This window comes from Aegilops tauschii, chromosome 3 (genome assembly GCF_002575655.3).
Source record: "Aegilops tauschii subsp. strangulata cultivar AL8/78 chromosome 3, Aet v6.0, whole genome shotgun sequence".
In the NCBI taxonomy this organism is placed as follows: Eukaryota; Viridiplantae; Streptophyta; class Magnoliopsida; order Poales; family Poaceae; genus Aegilops; species Aegilops tauschii.
The window spans coordinates 585,779,951-585,801,096 of NC_053037.3; the positions used below are offsets into that span (position 1 = coordinate 585,779,951).

General features: G+C 44.3%; 1 protein-coding gene across 1 annotated transcript; it reads left to right on the plus strand.

The window, feature by feature from the left end:
* The first annotated feature begins 1,149 nt into the window (after positions 1-1,149).
* On the plus strand, positions 1,150-5,514 carry LOC109775354 (sugar transport protein MST3-like). Its single transcript, XM_020334105.2, has 2 exons — positions 1,150-1,605; positions 4,328-5,514. The coding sequence occupies exons 1-2, from the start codon at positions 1,150-1,152 to the stop codon at positions 5,414-5,416; spliced, it is 1,545 nt and encodes a 514-aa protein (XP_020189694.1). The 3' UTR covers positions 5,417-5,514.
* Positions 5,515-21,146: the final 15,632 nt, after the last annotated feature.

The window sequence follows — 21,146 nt, forward strand, 5'->3', positions numbered from 1 at the left end:
CTCTTAAATGCCCCCGGTCAATGAATGGAAAAACTGCGGATTGATTACTTCACACCGGCGAAACCGAGAAATTAAATGTTCATTTTTCACGTGCGCACAAGGTTTTGCTTGCACATATAATTCTCACTAACTTTAAATGCATACTGATTTTTCTCCCGTTGCATCGCACCGGCATATGTGCTAGTCCTCTCTTAATGAAATTGCCTGGCACGTCAAAGAAAAGATCATGCCACCTTTGTCTATCAATTGGTGGCAGGCCTTATATCACACGATCAAACCATCCTGATCTAGTCGGACTCTTCTGAGGCACTATTTATTCTTTCTGAGAATATGTTGACAAGTTCCGCGTATAGACATCTCGCAGTGAAAACCAAAGCACTCATGTGGAGGAGAGGGAGTTGGTTCCCAGAAAATTAAGAAAGAACAAAATAGGGTTGCAGATCGGCTAGCTAAATACAGTCGTACAGAGTCTACTACTGTTGTATTGATGCATAGAGGTCCTCCGTGTATGGAGAAACTTGTGCCTCTCAATTGTTAACTTATCATGGAATATAAACTCCCATCTTTCCTTGAAAAATAAAAATCACCTAACGCGCTGGTCACTTAGCTCAATCACCCAAACGCTGGTTACTAGCTTAATTAAAGTACCCATCACCGAACCGTGGCTCCTGCCGGCTGAGACGGAGCGTCAATCTAGACTTTTTCTTGACTTGCGTTGCACCAATATATAAATAAAGGGCCGGCGGCGAAAAGGAAGTAGTGACTGCCACTGGTTAGTGGTTAGGGCTTCATTTAGCTTATTCCGTTATTTGTTTGCTTCACGTACCAGACACTGACATTGTGAAATCAAATCAGTGGTGCGTACCTTGGTGGGAGTACTGACTACATACTCCTGACAATTTGTTTGGCAACTATTGGAAAGAGAAACACGTATATAAACGAAGACTAATATCCATTTTTGACCAACCCACCACCCATATGATCTTCCACATCCATTTTTTCTGACTTCATCTGTGGAATAAGCAGACTGAGCTGAGGTTCCGCTCCTCGGTGACCCGACGGAAGCCTGGCATTATATATTCAACATTGGGAAGCTTGTATTAGTCAGTAACTTAGTATTCGTCCATCCATAGCTCTCATCAGACGGCTATGGCCGGCGGCGCCATCGTGGACACGGCCGGCGGAAAGCAATACCCTGGCAAGCTCACCCTGTACGTCGTCTTCACCTGCGTCGTCGCCTCCACCGGCGGCCTCATCTTCGGGTATGACATCGGCATCTCAGGCGGCGTGACGTCCATGGACCCCTTCCTCTTGAAGTTTTTCCCGGAGGTGTACCGGCAGAAGCAGGCGGCGAGCAAGAGCAACCAGTACTGCCAGTACGACAACCAGCTGCTCCAGGCCTTCACATCCTCACTCTACCTCGCCGCCCTCGTCGCGTCCTTCTTCGCGTCCGCTGTCACCCGCATCCTCGGCCGCAAGTGGTCTATGTTAGCCGGCGGCTTCACCTTCCTCGTGGGGGCCGCCCTGAACGGCGCCGCCCAGAACGTCGCGATGCTCATCGTTGGACGCATGCTGCTTGGCGTCGGCATCGGGTTCGCCAATCAGGTACGCGACTGTTCACTACGTTGATTCTTCTGCATGATGCCATCACATGAGATGTGTGTGCATCCGCAAATTGAAAACAGGCTGATTCACTTACCTATTTCAATTTTATATATGTCACCCTCAAGTTAACATCACAATCCCATATGCAAATATAAGTCACCATCAAGGTCACATCACAATGCCGCCGTATGCAAATATATGTCGCCAAAGTCCAAGCAAGAAATTTCCAAGAAGTTTGACTGCTTTGTTGTTTGCATGGGTAGGTTGTGCCTTGATTATTATTTCTTAATCAGATTATGTCCTGCGCGGCAAGCCCCACATTACCCCCCCCCCCCCCCCCACACACACACACACACTCCCACACACACACACACACAATTGGCGGCTCCTGCAGGAACCGTGTTAAAACAAGTGCAAACAATTAAAGCTAATGGAAAAAACAAATGCAAGAGAGTTCTCCATTCATATTTTAATATAATTATACTGCAAAGTATGTACTCTGACAAAATTATGTATTAAAAAAGAAAATCATTGAAACTGAACTTAACAAGGGTGTCATCTTTAACAAAAATGTGAAACGTAAACTATTTATCTTTCCTCCAAGCGTCCAACATAGATACCGACCATATAAAAATTAAAGCAAATAAATTAACTTGTGAGTCACATCCATGACTTGATACTCCTAAAAAATACATGTATGACTTTGTGAGGTGGCACGTCTTGTTCGCTGTACCAACCCCGGTGATGACTTTGGAGATGCTGGACATATTGCTTGTTCGGTGTGCCTCACTTGTTCGGGGCTTGTGGGTTTAGCTGTATGTATCCTCTATTTAGGACGAGCATCTCTTGTCCCTCTGCTTCGGGCATCATCGCGCCACCTTGCGTTAGTGTCACGTCTTATACCCTAATTTGTATCCATTCTAATTCCTTCTATCGGTGAAAAATACACAAACTTCGGGTATTCGCCAAAAAATCAGTACATGCAATACTTGATGATATCAACAATTGAGATGATGTGGAAATACATATGTGAAGGTAAATCTAGTAATGAGTGATAGCTGTTTAGATATAGAAAATTAGAACGGTATCAATTGGTATATGTAGCAGAAATGAAAAGGGAAGCAGACATATATTGGGCACAATTCATTTCTTCATTTTATTTACTTCGGGTCATGCATGTTTGAAAAAAAACTTCCATTTACAAATGAAAATTACAAAACTGCCACTCCTGGCATGGACCACTAGCGGCCGGGGAGCTAGGACAAATGTTGTGTTTTTCACGGGCCGGATGCCCAGCCAGGATTATCAATCATTGGGTTCAGCTCAACTAAAGAGTGGGTTCAGTTCTTTGCTTAGTCTTAAGCTAGTGTAATCTATAAGGGACATGTCAAATTTCATTGGGTTCACTTGAACCCAATGCCAATGAGCTGGCTCCGCCCCTGCGGGTAGTGTTGCTGCGTGTTCTTGGTTTTCGGCATGATATTTTGTGGTCATGTTCGTTTTTTCTTTTTTCCTTTTTTTTTGAGGGAGAAATGAAGTTTTATTCCACAACGAGAGGGTCACAATAACGAGACAACAAGTCTTCACACCATGGAGGAATCGATTTCAACCATACCGCGGTACAAGCTTCAGTGCGGCTATAGTGTGCTAATTGATGTGCTACCCTATTTTGAGATGTGCTAACTTCTAGAGGAACAAACTTCCTGCCATATGAGCTTTGATCTCTGCAGCTAGATGACCATAGGCTTACCTGGAGAGATTGTCGCTCGAGAGAATGGCCAGAGCATTTGAAGAATCTGATTGAACAATCACTTGGCAGTCCGAATGCTGGATGGCCATTGCCATACCCTGCATAATAGCATGAATTTCCGCTTCCAGGGTATCATTACAGTGGAATATGTACCTACATGCTGCGAAAATCATTGATCCGTTCTCCCTGCGAAGCACCATGCCAATCCAAGTGCGACCATCCCGACTCGAGAATGAACCGTCTACCAACAATGCAACCCAGTCCATAGGCAGAGGAAGCGAGGGCGTGGGGGATTATGTAGTTTTTACACACTTTGGCCGACTGTCCTCATACAACGGCATCTTCCCTTTGATGATTTCCTCCATGCTATAGTTCCTCACCAAATTTAGTGACTTATAATAACTCTCAAGATAATCCACGGTTACCTCTACTGGGTCTCATTCTTCCCGTGCGTTATATCATTTCGGAGTTGCCAAATACGCCAGATCGTCATAATTACCTCTACTGGGGTAGCTGCACTACCCAGTCGTTACCAGAGTCCACTAGTAGTGAGTCATCAGGCAACGGCCAGATTGCACGTAAGCCCTCCCAAACACGTTGGGCGTGCATGCATGAAAACTGCTTGTAGTCCTTTTTCCTTAAAAAAAATTACCAGAAAATTTCAAATCTATTCATCAAAACTTCCGATCTATTCATGTTCAACCATGGCATTACAACGAACGCCAAAAATAACAAAAATTATATCCAGATCCCCGCCTAGCCCCTGGAGCTGTAGATCATGTTATTGGGTTACCACTCTTGAGAATGTGTCGGTCTATGGAAAATTATAGTCACGACATTATTGTGAAAACATTGAGTGATTACTTAGGTACGCATCAAAAAACATATATCTCGTATTGAATTTTCTTATAAAATAAATCAAGCATGCCACATGATTAAATTGAATGATTATTTTGGTACGCATGCATGCAGTCTGTGCCGGTGTACCTATCGGAGATGGCACCTGCGCATCTCCGCGGCATGCTCAACATTGGTTTCCAGCTCATGATCACCATCGGCATCCTGGCAGCGGAGCTCATCAACTACGGCACTAACAAAATCAAAGGCGGCCACGGTTGGCGCGTCAGCCTGGCTCTCGCGGCTGTGCCTGCGGTGATCATCACGGTCGGCGCACTCTTCCTCCCCGACACCCCCAACTCACTGATGGAGCGAGGCCACCCGGAGGCGTCGCGTCGGATGCTACGCCGTATCCGCGGCACCGACGACATCGGCGAGGAGTACGCGGACCTAGTGGCGGCGAGGGAAATATCAAAGCAAGTACAGCATCCGTGGCGCAACATCCTGATGCGCAAGTACCGCGCGCAGCTCACCATGGCTGTGCTCATCCCCTTCTTCCAGCAGGTCTCCGGCATCAACGTCATCAACTTCTATGCGCCCGTGCTATTCGAGACCCTAGGTTTCAAGGGAGACGCGTCGCTTCTCTCGTCGGTGATGACTGGCGGCGTCCTCGTGCTCGGGTCGGTGGTGTCGATGTTCACCGTCGACAGGCTGGGGCGGCGGAAGTTGTTCCTGCAGGGTGGCGCGCAGATGTTGGTGTCCCAGATCGCGGTGGGAACTCTAATCGCGGTGAGGTTCGGGACAAGTGGGGTGGGAGAGATGCCCAGGGGTTATGCAGCGGCGGTGGTGCTCTTCATCTGCGTGTACGTGGCGGGCTTCGTGTGGTCGTGGGGAGCTCTGGGATGGCTAGTGCCGAGTGAGATCTTCCCGCTGGAGATCCGTTCGGCGGGGCAGAGTATCACTGTGTCGGTGAACATGCTCTTCACCTTCGTCATCGCGCAGGCCTTCCTCACCATGCTCTGCCACATGAAGTTCGGGCTCTTCTACTTCTTCGCTGGTTGGGTGGTGATCATGACCGCCTTCGTCGCGCTCTTCCTTCCGGAGACCAAGAATGTGCCCATGGAGGAGATGGTGCTCGTCTGGAAGGGACACTGGTTCTGGAGCAGATTCATTGGAGACGCCGACGACATTCACACCGGTGTCAATGTCTTAGCATCAACCTAGTTTATGAATTTGTAATGAGTCTTCGTGGATGCATTTGCTTTGCTTTGTTGATTAATTTGGTGTGAACGTACACACAATATGCATCACTGCAGGGAAAATAGTTATGGACAGGGGTGCGTGAAAGTTAGCTATACACGTACCAGTGCCAGAACTATGAGTTGATTTGTGATCTTAAAGGTTTCAGCTCTAGTCTATCTTATTTTGTTGTTGTTGAATCAGTTGCCGCAAATTGGTGTGATCACAACACGAGGAGGACAATGCTTCATAAGTCATGTGCTCATGGCCACTGGGTTTTGACTTCTGACAGATGTTTTCGTTGGTTGAAGTTCGTATCAAGCGCTAGCAAATGAAGATTTCTCAGATCAATCGAATCCATATGCTCGAGCGTTGGGTCTGTCCTCTAATAGAGCTCCCTTCTTTTCTTTGGATCCGTGAATCCAAAGCTTCGCGAGCAGATAAACACGGTCGTATTTTTTTAGAGCGGATCCGCATGCTCGGCTTTAAATTGAGGCCCTTACGAGTTCAACAAAAGGTAGATCCAGAAAAATGAAAATAAGTACGATACGCCAGGCACGCGGCTGTTCTGATCCCAAGTTCATGTGAGTTCAGGTGAATAGTAAAATCCAAATAAATTGAAAAGAAATATCCAAAAGTTCTAAATATTTTTGTGTGAAACACTGACAAATATTTTGATAGCTTGCAAAATTTCATCACTAGATAACATTTTAGGAGAATGCGGCAGAAAAAACAAAATCAATGCTCCAAAATGTTATTGTCAAACGCATTTTAAAGCATTGATCATGTTTTTCTTTGCCACATCTTCCATGAATGTCATTTCATGATGAAATTTTGCAACTTATCAAAAAATTTGTCAATGTTTCACAAAAGAACCAGTAATTTATTAATTTGTTTTCAAAAAATGATTTTATTGTTCACATGAGCTCATATGAGCTCGGGATTAGAACAGCACTTTCGGATACACCGGACGATACAATGCCACCATAGCGACGCAGCGCCAGACAGAACAAAGCAAATTGATGCAAATATAAATATGCAGGACTCCATGCCTGTATGTGACTTCACACTGCACTAGTAGAAAACAGGGCTTTGGTTGAGGCCTGGCCAGCCCATTAGTCCCGGTTCTTCCACGAACCGGGACCAATGGGGGCATACGTCCCGGTTCGTGAGCCCAGGGGGCCGGCCGGGCCTCGTGGGGCATCTGTCCTAGTTCGTCTGGACCCATTTGTCCCGGTTCCAGGCAAGAACCGGGACCAATGGTCCTCGCTCCTGTCCTGCTCCTGGCCCACATCCATTTCTCCCGGTTCGTGGCTGGAACCAGGATAGAAGGGGTGCCTTTAGTCCCGGTTCCATCCACGAAACGGGACCAATGAGGTGCCTATATATACCCCATCATTGGCGAGTAGAGCAGTGCACTGCTCTGTTTTTCTGGCCGGCGAGGGGAGAGCTTTGTGGTGCTCTAGCTCACCTCCTATGCACATGAGGTGTTCGATGAAATGCCCGAGCCACACTAGTTAAGCTTTCTCCTCTCGAAGCTTGACCCCCAAGCTCCATTTTCGTAAAGATTTGTCTAGGTTTACCGGTCCATCACGTCCCGTCCCCGTCTTCACCGCCGTCGATCGCCCGCGCCGATCTCATCGCCGGCACCACCGTGGTGAGCCTCTTGTTAATTCTTATCTTCTTTCTGAGAGAGAAAAAGTCTTACTTGTATCATTATGCCGTTGGATCAATTGTTACCTTAATTATATATAATGCACGCAGATGAACCAGCAATGGATGTACGGTGGCAGACACACCTCCGAGTACATTAAGGGTGTGCATAATTTTCTCGAAGTGACTGAGGCAAACAAGCAGAATGGTTTTATGTGTTGTCCATGCCCTAATTGTGGGAATACGATGTCTTACTCTGACCAGAAAATCCTTCACACCCACCTGCTTTATAAGGGTTTCATGCCACACTATAATGTTTGGACGAAGCACGGAGAAATTGGGGTTATGATGGAAGATAGCGAAGAAGAAGAGGACGATGACAACTATGTACCCCCTGAATACGGTGATGCTGCAACGGGGGAAGCTGCTGAAGATCAAGAGGAACCAGACGATGTGCCCGATGATGATGATCTCCGCCGGGTCATTGTCGTTGCAAGGACACAATGCGAAAGTCAAAAGGAGAAGCTGAAGTTCGATCGCATGTTAGAGGATCACAAAAAAGGGTTGTACCCCAATTGCGAAGATGGCAACACAAAGCTCAGTACCGTACTGGAATTGCTGCAGTGGAAGGCAGAGAATGCTGTGCCTGACAAAGGATTTGAGAAGCTACTGAAAATATTGAAGAAGAAGCTTCCAAAGGATAACGAATTGCTCGACAGTACGTACGCAGCAAAGAAGGTCGTATGCCCTCTAGGATTGAAGGTGCAGAAGATACATGCATCCCCTAATGACTGCATCCTCTACCGCGGTGCGTACGAGGATTTGAACACATGCCCGGTATGCGGTGCATTGCGGTATAAGATCAGACGAGATGACCCTGGTGATGTTGACGGCGAGCCCCACAGGAAGAGGGTTCCTGCGAAGGTGATGTGGTATGCTCCTATAATACCATGGTTGAAACGACTGTTCAGAAACAAAGAGCATGCCAAGTTGATGCGATGGCACAGTGAGGACCGTAAGAAAGACGGGAAGTTGAGAGCACCCGCTGACGGGTCGCAGTGGAGAAAAATCGAGAGACCATACTGGGCTGAGTTTGCAGGTGACCCAAGGAACGTATGATTTGGTTTAAGCGCGGATAGCATTAATCCTTTCGGGGAGCAGTGCAGCAATCACATCACCTGGCCCGTGACTCTATGTATGTATAACCTTCCCTCCTTGGATGTGCATGAAGTGGAAGTTCATTATGATGCCAGTTCTCATCCAAGGCCCTAAGCAACCCGGCAACGACATTGATGTGTACCTAAGGCCATTAGTTGAAGAACTTTTACAGCTGTGGAATGGAAACGGTGTACGTGTGTGGGATGAGCACAAACAGGAGGAATTTAACCTGCACGCGTTGCTGTTTGTAACCATCAACGATTGGCCCGCTCTCAGTAACCTTTCAGGACAGACAAACAAGGGATATCACGCATGCACGCACTGTTTAGCTGACACCGAAAGTATATACCTGGACAAATGCAAGAAGAATGTGTACCTGGGCCATCGTCGATTTCTTCCGACCAACGATCAATGTCGAAAGAAAGGGAAGCATTTCAAAGGCGAGGCAGATCACGGGAAGAAGCCTGCCATGCGTACCGGTGATCACGTACTTGCTATGGTCATTGATTTACACGTAATCTTTGGAAAGGGTCCCGGCGGACTAGTTGTTCTGAATGACGCTGAGGGACGCGTACCCATGTGGAAGAAGAAATCTATATTTTGGGACCTACCCTAATGGAAAGACCTAGAGGTCCACTCTTCAATCGACGTGATGCACGTGACGAAGAACCTTTGCGTGAACCTGCTAGGCTTCTTGGGCGTGTATGGGAAGACAAAAGATACAGCTGAGGAATGGGAGGACCTGCAACGTTTGCGCGAAAAAGACAGCATGCCTCCAAAGCAGTATGAAGGTCCTGCCAGGTACACTCTTACCAAAGAAGAGAAGGAAATCTTCTTTGAATGCCTGCTCAGTATGAAGGTCCCGACTGGCTTCTCGTCGAATATAAAGGGAATAATAAATATGCCAGAGAAAAAGTTCCAAAACCTAAAGTCTCATGACTGCCACGTGATTATGACGCAACTGCTTCCGGTTGCATTGAGGGGGCTTCTACCGGAAAACGTCCGATTAGCCATTGTAAAGCTATGTGCATTCCTCAATGCAATCTCTCAGAAGGTGATCGGTCCAGAAATCATAACAAGGTAAGGTGTGATGTGGCGCAATGTCTTGTCAGTTTCGAGCTGGTGTTCCCACCATCCTTCTTCAATATCATGACGCACGTCCTAGTTCATCTAGTCGATGAGATTGTCATTCTGGCCCGTATTTCTACACAATGTGTACCCCTTTGAGAGGTTCATGGGAGTCCTAAAAAAATATGCATGTAACCGCGCTAGGCCATAAGGAAGCATCTCCATGGGCCATCAAACGGAGGATGTCATTGGGTTTTGTGTTGACTTCATTCCTGGCCTTAAGAAGATAGGTCTCCCTAAATCGCGGTATGAGGGGAGACTGACTGGAAAAGGCACGCTTGGAGGGGACTCAATAATATGTAGGGATGGGCATTCTTGGTCTCAAGCACACTACACAGTTCTACAGAACTCTACCTTGGTGACCCCGTATGTCGATGAACACAAGAACAGTCTGTGCTCCAAACACCCGGAGCAGTGCGGCGACTGGATTACATGTGAACACATCAGGACATTCAGCAGTTGGTTGGAAACATGTCTCAGAGGTGACAACACTGTTTGTGATGAGCTGTACTCATTGTCCAGGGGACCATCTTCGACTGTATTGACTTACAAAGGATACGAGATAAATGGGAATACATTTTACACGATCACCCAAGATCAAAAGAGCACCAACCAAAACAGTGGTGTCCGCTTTGATGCAGCAACCAAGAGGGGAAAGGACACATATTATGGTTACATAGTGGACATATGGGAACTTGACTACGGACATGAATTTAAGGTCCCTTTGTTTAAGTGCAAATGGGTCAATCTGTCAGGAGGCGGGGTACAGGTAGACCCATAGTATGGAATGACAACACTAGATCTGAACAATCTTGGGTACACTGACGAACCGTTCGTCCTAGCCAATGATGTGGCACAGGTTATCTATGTGAAGGGCATGTCTACCAAATCAAGAAAAAGAAAAGATGAGGAAGCGAATACATCATAAGATGAGCCAAAGCGCCACATAGTTCTTTCAGGAAAAAGGGACATCGTGGGAGTGGAGGGCAAGACAGACATGTCTGAAGATTATGAAAAGTTTCGTGAAATTCCTCCCTTCAAAGTCAAGGCTGACCTAAGCATCCTGATAAACTCTGAAGATTATCCATGGTAACGGCGCAATAAGAAAAGGACAAAAGCGAAGAAAAAGTGAAGACTTTCTCTCCACAACTATTATGATGATATCATGCAAACTTTCAACCTTTTCGTAGTTCATTTGAAATGCATGTTGTAACAGACGAGTTTCCGTATGAAACCCTGATATCTCGAAACAGATTGTCCGTTTTGTACACGAAGTGCATCCATTTTTTGCCGTAACCCTCTCAACTTTTTTGCACATGCTATGTGGGTGAAATGATGATACCATGCCAACTTTCCACCTTTTCAGAGTTCATTTGAAATGCTTTTCAATTTCAGGGTCTTATAGCTCAAAAAAATCAGTAAATGCATGAAAAATAACAAATGAAGTTCGAAAGGGATGAAAATTGATGATGTGGCTTTGAATGGTCCATTTTGAACACATAAAAAGTATGGAGTTCAAATAAGTTCAAAAAAACGAAATCCCTTTGTTATAGATGAGTTTCCGTATGAAACCCTGATATCTCGAAACAGATTGTCCGTTTTGTACACGAAGTGCATCCAGTTTTTGCCGTAACCCTCTCAACTTTTTTGCACATGCTATGTGGGTGAAATGATGATACCATGCCAACTTTCAACCTTTTCAGAGTTCATTTAAGATGCTTTTCAATTTCAGGGTCTTATAGCTAAAAAAATCAGTAAATGCATGAAAAATAACAAATGAAGTCAGAAAGGGATGAAAATTGATGATGTAAGTAGAAACCAAATAAAATAAAATAAACTTTAATAAAATATATAAGTAGAAACAAAATAAAATAACATAAAATAAACTTTAATAACATAAATAAAATTTATGGACCTAAAATTACCAAAGTATTTTCTGTTCAAAACATTATAAGCAAAAAGAATTTTCATGAATTAAATAAAATAGCAACAATAAGTATTTTGTTGTAAGTAGAAACAAAATTAAATAAAGCAAAAAAGAAAAGAAAAAATGGGAAAAAATAAAAAAAATGCAACCTAGTGGGTCACCACGGCCTGAATACGACTAGAAACCCATCCATGGGCCAGGATTCAGGCCCGCAGAAGGCCCAGCAGGCCCACAGGCATAGCAATGTGATATTAGGCCCATAGGCCTGCAGTTCAGAGGAGTTCAATGGAGATGGCGGGGCAGGGCTTATAAACAGGTGCGGTCGCTCCTCGGCTAGCGAGGTGGGACTAAACATCCCACCGCACCGCGGCTTTGGCAGGCGCAGGACATTGGTCCCGGTTGGTGCCACGAACCGGGACTAATGCATACCTTTGGTCCCGTTTCGTGGCACCAACCGGACCCCCCCTTTAGTCCCGGTTGGTGCCACCAACCGGGACCAAAGGCCTCTGCTTCCCGCCCTTTGGGCTGCTGAAAAGAGACCTTTGGTCCTGGTTGGTGGCACCAACCGGGACTAAAGGGGGGCATTGGTCCCGGTTGGTGCCACGAACCGGGACCAATGCGCTGTGTATATAAGCAGGACTTGTGAAATTTTCGATTCAGTTGTTCTTCCCACTGCCCCGAGGCCGTCGCAGAGCGCTCCCCTGCCCCGACGCCGTCGCCGCGCACGCCGCCGCCCCCTACCACGACGCCATCGCCGCGCCGCCCCGCGCCGTCTCACCGCCCCGGTCCGCGCCGTCTCACCGCCCCGGTCTACGCCGCCCCTGCCCCGTCGCCGTCGCCGACGCCGCCCCCAGTGAGACCCCGCGCCCGTGCCCTGCCCCCCCCCCCCCCCCCCCCCGCCGCCGTGGACGTGGCCGCCGTATGCATATATATTTTTTTGCATATATGTTGATGTATGGATATATATATATATATATATATGTATGCATATATGTTTTTTCTGTTCATAGATTTTTTTGTGATATTATATTGTTGAATATGCAAATGTTTGTATGTTCATATGCAAAGAATATGTCAAATTTTTTATAGATTTTTTATGATTTTTTTCTGTTGTAATTTTGTTCATAGAATTTTTATTTTGTTCATAGAATTTTTATGATATTTTTCTGTTGTAATTTTTTTCATAGAATTTTTATGATTTTTTTGTTCATAGAATTTTCTTTGTCAATTTATGTATATGTTCATATTGTGTATGTATAGGAAAATTGTGTATGATCAAAGTCATTTATGTATATGTTCATATTTAGAAGAAAAAGGAGGAGAGGAAAAAGGAAAATAAGAAGAGGAAGGAGAAGAAGAAGAAGAAGAAGAAGAAGAAGAAGAAGAAGAAGAAGAAGAAGAAGAAGAAGAAGAAGAAGAAGAAGAAGAGAGGAAGAAGAGGAGAAATAAATAAGAAGATGAAAAAGAATAAAAAAAGAGGAGAAGAAGAAGGAATAGAGGAGAAGAAGAAGAAATAGAATAATATATTATTCTATTTTTTCTTCTTCTCCTCTATTCCTTTCTTCTTCTCCTTTTTTTTCTTCTTTTTTTTCTTCGATCTTCTCCTCTATACCTTTCTTCTTCTCCTCTTTTTTTTCTTCTTCTTCCTCTTCTTATTTTTTATCGGGTATGTCGCTGTCGATATACCCCCTCCCCGATAACTTCTACATGAGGGGGGGGGGGGTCGATAAATAATAGAACTAGTTAAACTAGTTTATTTTTAGTAAGTACTACTTTATTTTATTTATAGTAAGTGCTTAGTAGTTTAACTAGTTGATTTAATAAAACTACTTTATTTTACTATATATAGAAGTAGTTTTTTTTAGTAAGTACTACTTTATTTTATTTATAGTAAGTGCTTAGTAGTTGAACTAGTTGATTTAATAAAACTACTTTATTTTACTATAGAAGTAGTTATTTTTAGTAAGTACTACTTTATTTTATTTATAGTAAGTGCTTAGTAGTTGAACTAGTTGATTTAATAAAATTACTTTATTTTACTATATATAGAAGTAGTTTATTTTTAGTAAGTACTACTTTATTTTATTTATAGTAAGTGCTTAGTAGTTGAACTAGTTGATTTAATAAAACTACTTTATTTTACTATAGAAGTAGTTTATTTTTAGCAAGAAAAATAATAAAACTAGTTTATTTTTTTAGTTCAAGAAATTATTCCCGCATCGACATCGACGATGCCTATCCCGCATCCTCGTCGTCGACTCGGCGGAGGAGGCCGGCTTGATCAGAGGGGCCATGTCCGGGACTGGGCTCCGCCGGGCTGGTATTGGGAGGTGCTACCTTCCGGGGGGCGTAGGTTGGTGAGGAGCCAGCCCGTCGTTGACCCGATCCTTGTTTGGGGGCGGTCGCGTGGGCCAGTGACGGTGCCGATGAAGGAAATATGCCCTAGAGGCAATAATAAAGTATTATTTCTTTCCTTGTATCATGATAAATGTTTATTATTCATGCTAGAATTGTATTAACCGGAAACATAATACATGTGTGAATATATAGACAAACAGAGTGTCACTAGTATGCCTCTACTTGACTAGCTCGTTAATCAAAGATGGTTATGTTTCCTAGCCATAGACATAAGTTGTCATTTGATTAACGAGATCACCTCATTAGGAGAATGACGTGATTGACTTGACCCATTCCGTTAGCTTAGCACTCGATCGTTTAGTATGTTGCTATTGCTTTCTTCATGACTTATACATGTTCCTATGACTATGAGATTATGCAACTCCCGTTTACCGGAGGAACACTTTGTGTGCTACCAAACGTCACAACGTAAATGAGTGATTATAAAGGTGCTCTACAGGTGTCTCCAAAGGTACTTGTTGGGTTGGCGTATTTCGAGATTAGGATTTGTCACTCCAATTGTCGGAGAGGTATCTCTGGGCCCACTCGGTAATGCACATCACTATAAGCCTTGCAAGCATTGTGACTAATGAGTTAGTTGCGGGATGATGTGTTACGGAACGAGTAAAGAGACTTGCCGGTAACGAGATTGAACTAGGTATCGAGATACCGACGATCAAATCTCGGGCAAGTAACATACCGGTGACAAAGGGAACAACGTATGTTGTTATGCGGTCTGACCGATAAAGATCTTCGTAGAATATGTGGGAGCCAATATGGGCATCCAGGTCCCGTTATTGGTTATTGACCGGAGACATGTCTCGGTCATGTCTACATAGTTCTCGAACCCGTAGGGTCCGCACGCTTAACGTTACGATGACAGTTTTATTGAGTTTTGATGTACCGAAGGAGTTCGGAGTCCCGGATGAGATCGGGGATATGACGAGGAGTCTCGAAATGGTCGAGAGGTAAAGATCGATATATTGGACGATTATATTCGGACTTCGGAAAGGTTCCGAGTGATTCGGGTATTTTTCGGAGTACCGGAGAGTTACGGGAATTCGTATTGGGCCTTAATGGGCCATACGGGAAAGGAGAGAAAGGCCTCAAAAGGTGGCCGCACCCCTCCCCATGGTCTGGTCCGAATTGGACTAGGGAAGGGGGCGCACCCTTCCTTCTTACTCCTTCCCCCTTCCCTTCTCCTACTCCCACAAGGAAAGGAGGAGTCCTACTCCCGGTGGGAGTAGGACTCCCCCCTATGGCGCGCCTCTCCCCTTGGCCGGCTGCCTCCCCCTTGCTCCTTTATATACAGGGGCAGGGGGCACCCCAGAGACACAACAATTGATCCTTGAGATCTCTTAGCCGTGTGCGGTGCCCCCCTCCACCATATTACACCTCGATAATACCGTTGCGGAGCTTAGGCGAAGCCCTGCGTCGGTGGAACATCATCATCGTCACCACGCCGTCGTGCTGACGAAACTCTCCCTCAACACTCGGCTGGATCGGAGTTCGAGGGACGTCATCGAGCTGAACGTGTGTAGAACTCGGAGGTGCCGTACGTTCGGTACTTGATCGGTCGGATCATGAAGACGTACGACTACATCAACCACGTTGTGATAACGCTTCCGCTGTCGGTCTACGAGGGTACGTGGACAACACTCTCCCCTCTCGTTGCTTTGCATCACCATGATCTTGCGTGTGCGTAGGAAATTTTTTGAAATTACTACGTTCCCCAACAGTGGCATCTGAGCCTGGTTTTATGCGTTGATGCTATGCACGAGTAGAACACAAGTGAGTTGTGGGCGATATAAGTCATACTGCTTACCAGCATATCATACTTTGGTTCAGCGGTATTGTGAGATGAAGCGGCCCGGACCGACATTACGCGTACACTTACGCGAGACTGGTTTCACCGTTGCGAGCACTCGTTGCTTAAAGGTGACCGGCGGGTGTCTGTCTCTCTCACTTTAGTTGAACCGAGTGTGGCTACGCCCGGTCCTTACGAAGGTTAAAACAGCACCAACTTGACAAACCATCGTTGTGGTTTTGATGCGTAGGTAAGAACGGTTCTTGCTAAGCCCGTAGCAGCCACGTAAAATATGCAACAACAAAGTAGAGGACGTCCAACTTGTTTTTGCAGGGCATGTTGTGATGTGATATGGTCAAGACATGATGTGATATAATGTGTTGTATGAGATGATCATGTTTTGTAACCGAGTTATCGGCAACTGGCAGGAGCCATATGGTTGTCGCTTTATTGTATGAGATGCAATCGCCATGTAATAGTTTTACTTTATCACTAAGCGGTAGCGATAGTCGTAAAAGCAATAAGTTAGACGACAACGATGCTACGATGGAGATCAAGGTGTCGCGCCGGTGACGATGGTGATCATGACGGTGCTTCGGAGATGGAGATCACAAGCACGGTGCTTCGGAGATGGAGATCACAAGCACAAGATGATGATGGCCATATCATATCACTTATATTGATTGCATGTGATGTTAATCCTTTATGCATCTTATCTTGCTTTGTTTGACGGTAGCATTATAAGATGATCCTTCACTAAATTATCAAAGTATAAGTGTTCTCCCTGAGTATGCACCGTTGCGAAAGTTCTTCGTGCTGAGACACCACGTGATGATCGGGTGTGATAGGCGCTACGTTCAAATACAACGGGTGCAAAACAGTTGCACACGCGGAATACTCATGTTAAACTTGACGAGCCTAGCATATAACAGATATGGCCTCGGAACACGGAGACCGAAAGGTCGAGCGTGAATCATATAGTAGATATGATCAACATAGTGATGTTCACCATTGAAACTACTCCATCTCACGTGATGATCGGACATGGTTTAGCTGATATGGATCACGTGATCACTTAGAGGATTAGAGGGATGTCTATCTAAGTGGGAGTTCTTAAGTAATATGATTAATTGAACTTGAATTTATCATGAACTTAGTACCTGATAGTATTTTGCTTGTCTATGTTAATTGTAGATAGATGGCCCGTGTTGTTGTTCCGTTGAATTTTAATGCGTTTCTTGAGAAAGCAAAGTTGAAAGATGATGGTAGCAATTACACGGACTGGGTCCATAACTTGAGGATTATCCTCATTGCTGCACAGAAGAATTACGTCCTGGAAGCACCGCTGGGTGCCAGGCCTGCTGCAGGAGCAACACCAGATGTTATGAACGTCTGGCAGAGCAAAGCTGATGACTACTCGATAGTTCAGTGTGCCATGCTTTACGGCTTAGAACCGGGTCTTCAACGACGTTTTGAACGTCATGGAGCATATGAGATGTTCCAGGAGTTGAAGTTAATATTTCAAGGAAATGCCCGAATTGAGAGATATGAAGTCTCCAATAAGTTCTTCAGCTGCAAGATGGAAGAGAATAGTTCTGTCAGTGAGCATATACTCAAAATGTCTGGGTATAACAATCACTTAATTCAACTGGGAGTTAATCTTTCGGATGATAGCGTTATTGACAGAATTCTTCAATCACTGCCACCAAGCTACAAGAGCTTCGTGATGAACTATAATATGCAAGGGATGAGTAAGACAATTCCCGAGCTCTTCGCAATGCTAAAGGCTGCGGAGGTAGAAATCAAAAAGGAGCATCAAGTGTTGATGGTCAATAAGACCACCAGTTTCAAGAAAAAGGGTAAAGGGAAGAAGAAAGGGAACTTCAAGAAGAACAGCAAACAAGTTGCTGCTCAGGAGAAGAAACCCAAGTCTGGACCTAAGCCTGAAACTGAGTGCTTCTACTGCAAGCAAACTGGTCACTGGAAGCGGAACTGCCCAAAGTATTTGGCAGATAAGAAGGATGGCAAGGTGAACAAAGGTATATGTGATATACATGTTATTGATGTGTACCTTACTAATGCTCGCAGTAGCACCTGGGTATTTGATACTGGTTCTGTTGCTAATATTTGCAACTCGAAACAGGGGCTACGGATTAAGCGAAGATTGGCTAAGGACGAGGTGACGATGCGCGTGGGAAATGGTTCCAAAGTCGATGTGATCGCGGTTGGCACGCTACCTCTACATCTACCTTCGGGATTAGTTTTAGACCTAAATAATTGTTATTTGGTGCCAGCGTTGAGCATGAACATTATATCTGGATCTTGTTTGATGCGAGACGGTTATTCATTTAAATCAGAGAATAATGGTTGTTCTATTTATATGAGTAATATCTTTTATGGTCATGCACCCTTGAAGAGTGGTCTATTTTTGTTGAATCTCGATAGTAATGATACACATATTCATAATATTGAAACCAAAAGATGCAGAGTTGATAATGATAGTGCAACTTATTTGTGGCACTGCCGTTTAGGTCATATCGGTGTAAAGCGCATGAAGAAACTCCATACTGATGGACTTTTGGAACCACTTGATTATGAATCACTTGGTACTTGCGAACCGTGCCTCATGGGCAAGATGACTAAAACACCGTTCTCCGGAACTATGGAGAGAGCAACAGATTTGTTGGAAATCATACATACAGATGTATGTGGTCCGATGAATGTTGAGGCTCGTGGCGGATATCGTTATTTTCTCACCTTCACAGATGATTTAAGCAGATATGGGTATATCTACTTAATGAAGCATAAGTCTGAAACATTTGAAAAGTTCAAAGAATTTCAGAGTGAAGTTGAAAATCATCGTAACAAGAAAATAAAGTTTCTACGATCAGATCGTGGAGGAGAATATTTGAGTTACGAGTTTGGTCTACATTTGAAACAATGCGGAATAGTTTCACAACTCACTCCACACGGAACACCACAGCGTAATGGTGTGTCCGAACGTCGTAATCGCACTTTACTAGATATGGTGCGATCTATGATGTCTCTTACTCATTTACCGCTATCGTTTTGGGGTTATGCTTTAGAGACGGCTGCATTCACGTTAAATAGGGCACCATCAAAATCCGTTGAGACGACGCCTTATGAACTATGGTTTGGCAAGAAACCAAAGTTGTCGTTTCTTAAAGTTTGGGGCTGCGATGCTTATGTGAAGAAACTTCAACCTGATAAGCTCGAACCCAAATCGGAGAAATGTGTCTTCATAGGATACCCAAAGGAGACTGTTGGGTATACCTTCTATCACAGATCCGAAGGCAAAACTTTTGTTGCTAAATTCGGAAATTTTCTAGAGAAGGAGTTTCTCTCGAAATAAGTGAGTGGGAGGAAAGTAGAACTTGATGAGGTAACTATACCTGCTCCCTTATTGGTAAGTAGTTCATCACAGAAACCAGTTTCTGAGACACCTACACCAATTAGTAAGGAAGTTAATGATGATGATCATGAAACTTCAGATCAAGTTATTACTGAACCTCGTAGATCAACCAGAGTAAGATCCGCACCAGAGTGGTACGGTAATCCTGTTCTGGAAGTTATGTTACTAGACCATGACGAACCTACGAACTATGAAGAAGCGATGGTGAGCCCAAATTCCGCAAAATGGCTTGAGGCCATGAAATCTGAGATGGGATCCATGTATGAGAACAAAGTATGGACTTTGGTTGACTTGCCCAATGATCGGCAAGCCATTGAAAATAAATGGATCTTCAAGAAGAAGACTGACGTTGATGGTAATGTTACTGTCTATAAAGCTCGACTTGTTGCGAAAGGTTTTCGACAAGTTCAAGGGATTGACTACGATGAGACCTTCTCACCCATAGCGATGCTTAAGTCTGTCCGAATCATGTTAGCAATTGCCGCATTTTATGATTATGAAATTTGGCAAATGGATGTCAAAACTGCATTCCTGAATGGATTTCTGGAAGAAGAGTTGTATATGATGCAACCAGAAGGTTTTGTCGATCCAAAGGGAGCTAACAAAGTGTGCAAGCTCCAGCGATCCATTTATGGACTGGTGCAAGCCTCTCGGAGTTGGAATAAACGCTTTGATAGTGTGATCAAAGCATTTGGTTTTATACAGACTTTTGGAGAAGCCTGTATTTACAAGAAAGTGAGTGGGAGCTCTGTAGCATTTCTGATATTATATGTGGATGACATATTACTGATTGGAAATGATATAGAATTTCTGGATAGCATAAAGGGATACTTGAATAAGAGTTTTTCAATGAAAGACCTCGGTGAAGCTGCGTATATATTGGGCATCAAGATCTATAGAGATAGATCAAGATGCTTAATTGTACTTTCACAAAGCACATACCTTGACAAAGTTTTGAAGAAGTTCAAAATGGATCAAGCAAAGAAAGGATTCTTGCCTGTGTTGCAAGGTGTGAAGTTGAGTAAGACTCAATGCCCGACCACTGCAGAAGATAGAGAGAAGATGAAAGATGTCCCCTATGCTTCAGCCATAGGCTCTATCATGTATGCAATGCTGTGTACCAGACCTGATGTATGCCTTGCTATAAATCTAGCAGGAAGGTACCAAAGTAATCCAGGAGTGGATCACCGGACAGCGGTCAAGAACATCCTGAAATACCTGAAAAGGACTAAGGATATGTTTCTCGTATATGGAGGTGACAAAGAGCTCATCATAAATGGTTACGCTGATGCAAGCTTTGACACTGATCCGGGCGATTCTAAATCGCAAACCGGATACGTATTTACATTGAACGGTGGAGCTGTCAGTTGGTGCAGTTCTAAACAAAGCGTCGTGGCGGGATCTACATGTGAAGCGGAGTACATAGCTGCTTCGGAAGCAGCAAATGAAGGAGTCTGGATGAAGGAGTTCATATCCGATCTAGGTGTCATACCTAGTGCATCGGGTCCTATGAAAATCTTTTGTGACAATACTGGTGCAATTGCCTTGGCAAAGGAATCCAGATTTCACAAGAGAAGCAAGCACATCAAAAGACGCTTCAATTCCATCCGGGATTTAGTCCAGGTGGGAGACATAGAAATTTGCAAGATACATACGGATCTGAATGTTGCAGACCCGTTGACTAAGCCTCTTCCACGAGCAAAACATGATCAGCACCAAGGCTCCATGGGTGTAAGAATCATTACTGTGTAATCTAGATTATTGATTCTAGTGCAAGTGGGAGACTGAAGGAAATATGCCCTAGAGGCAATAATAAATTATTATTTATTTCCTTGTATCATGATAAATGTTTATTATTCATGCTAGAATTGTATTAACCGGAAACATAATACATGTGTGAATATATAGACAAACAGAGTGTCACTAGTATGCCTCTACTTGACTAGCTCGTTAATCAAAGATGGTTATGTTTCCTAGCCATAGACATAAGTTGTCATTTGATTAACGAGATCACCTCATTAGGATAATGACGTGATTGACATGACCCATTCCGTTAGCTTAGCACTCGATCGTTTAGTATGTTGCTATTGCTTTCTTCATGACTTATACATGTTCCTATGACTATGAGATTATGCAACTCCCGTTTACCGGAGGAACACTTTGTGTGCTACCAAACGTCACAACGTAAATGGGTGATTATAAAGGTGCTCTA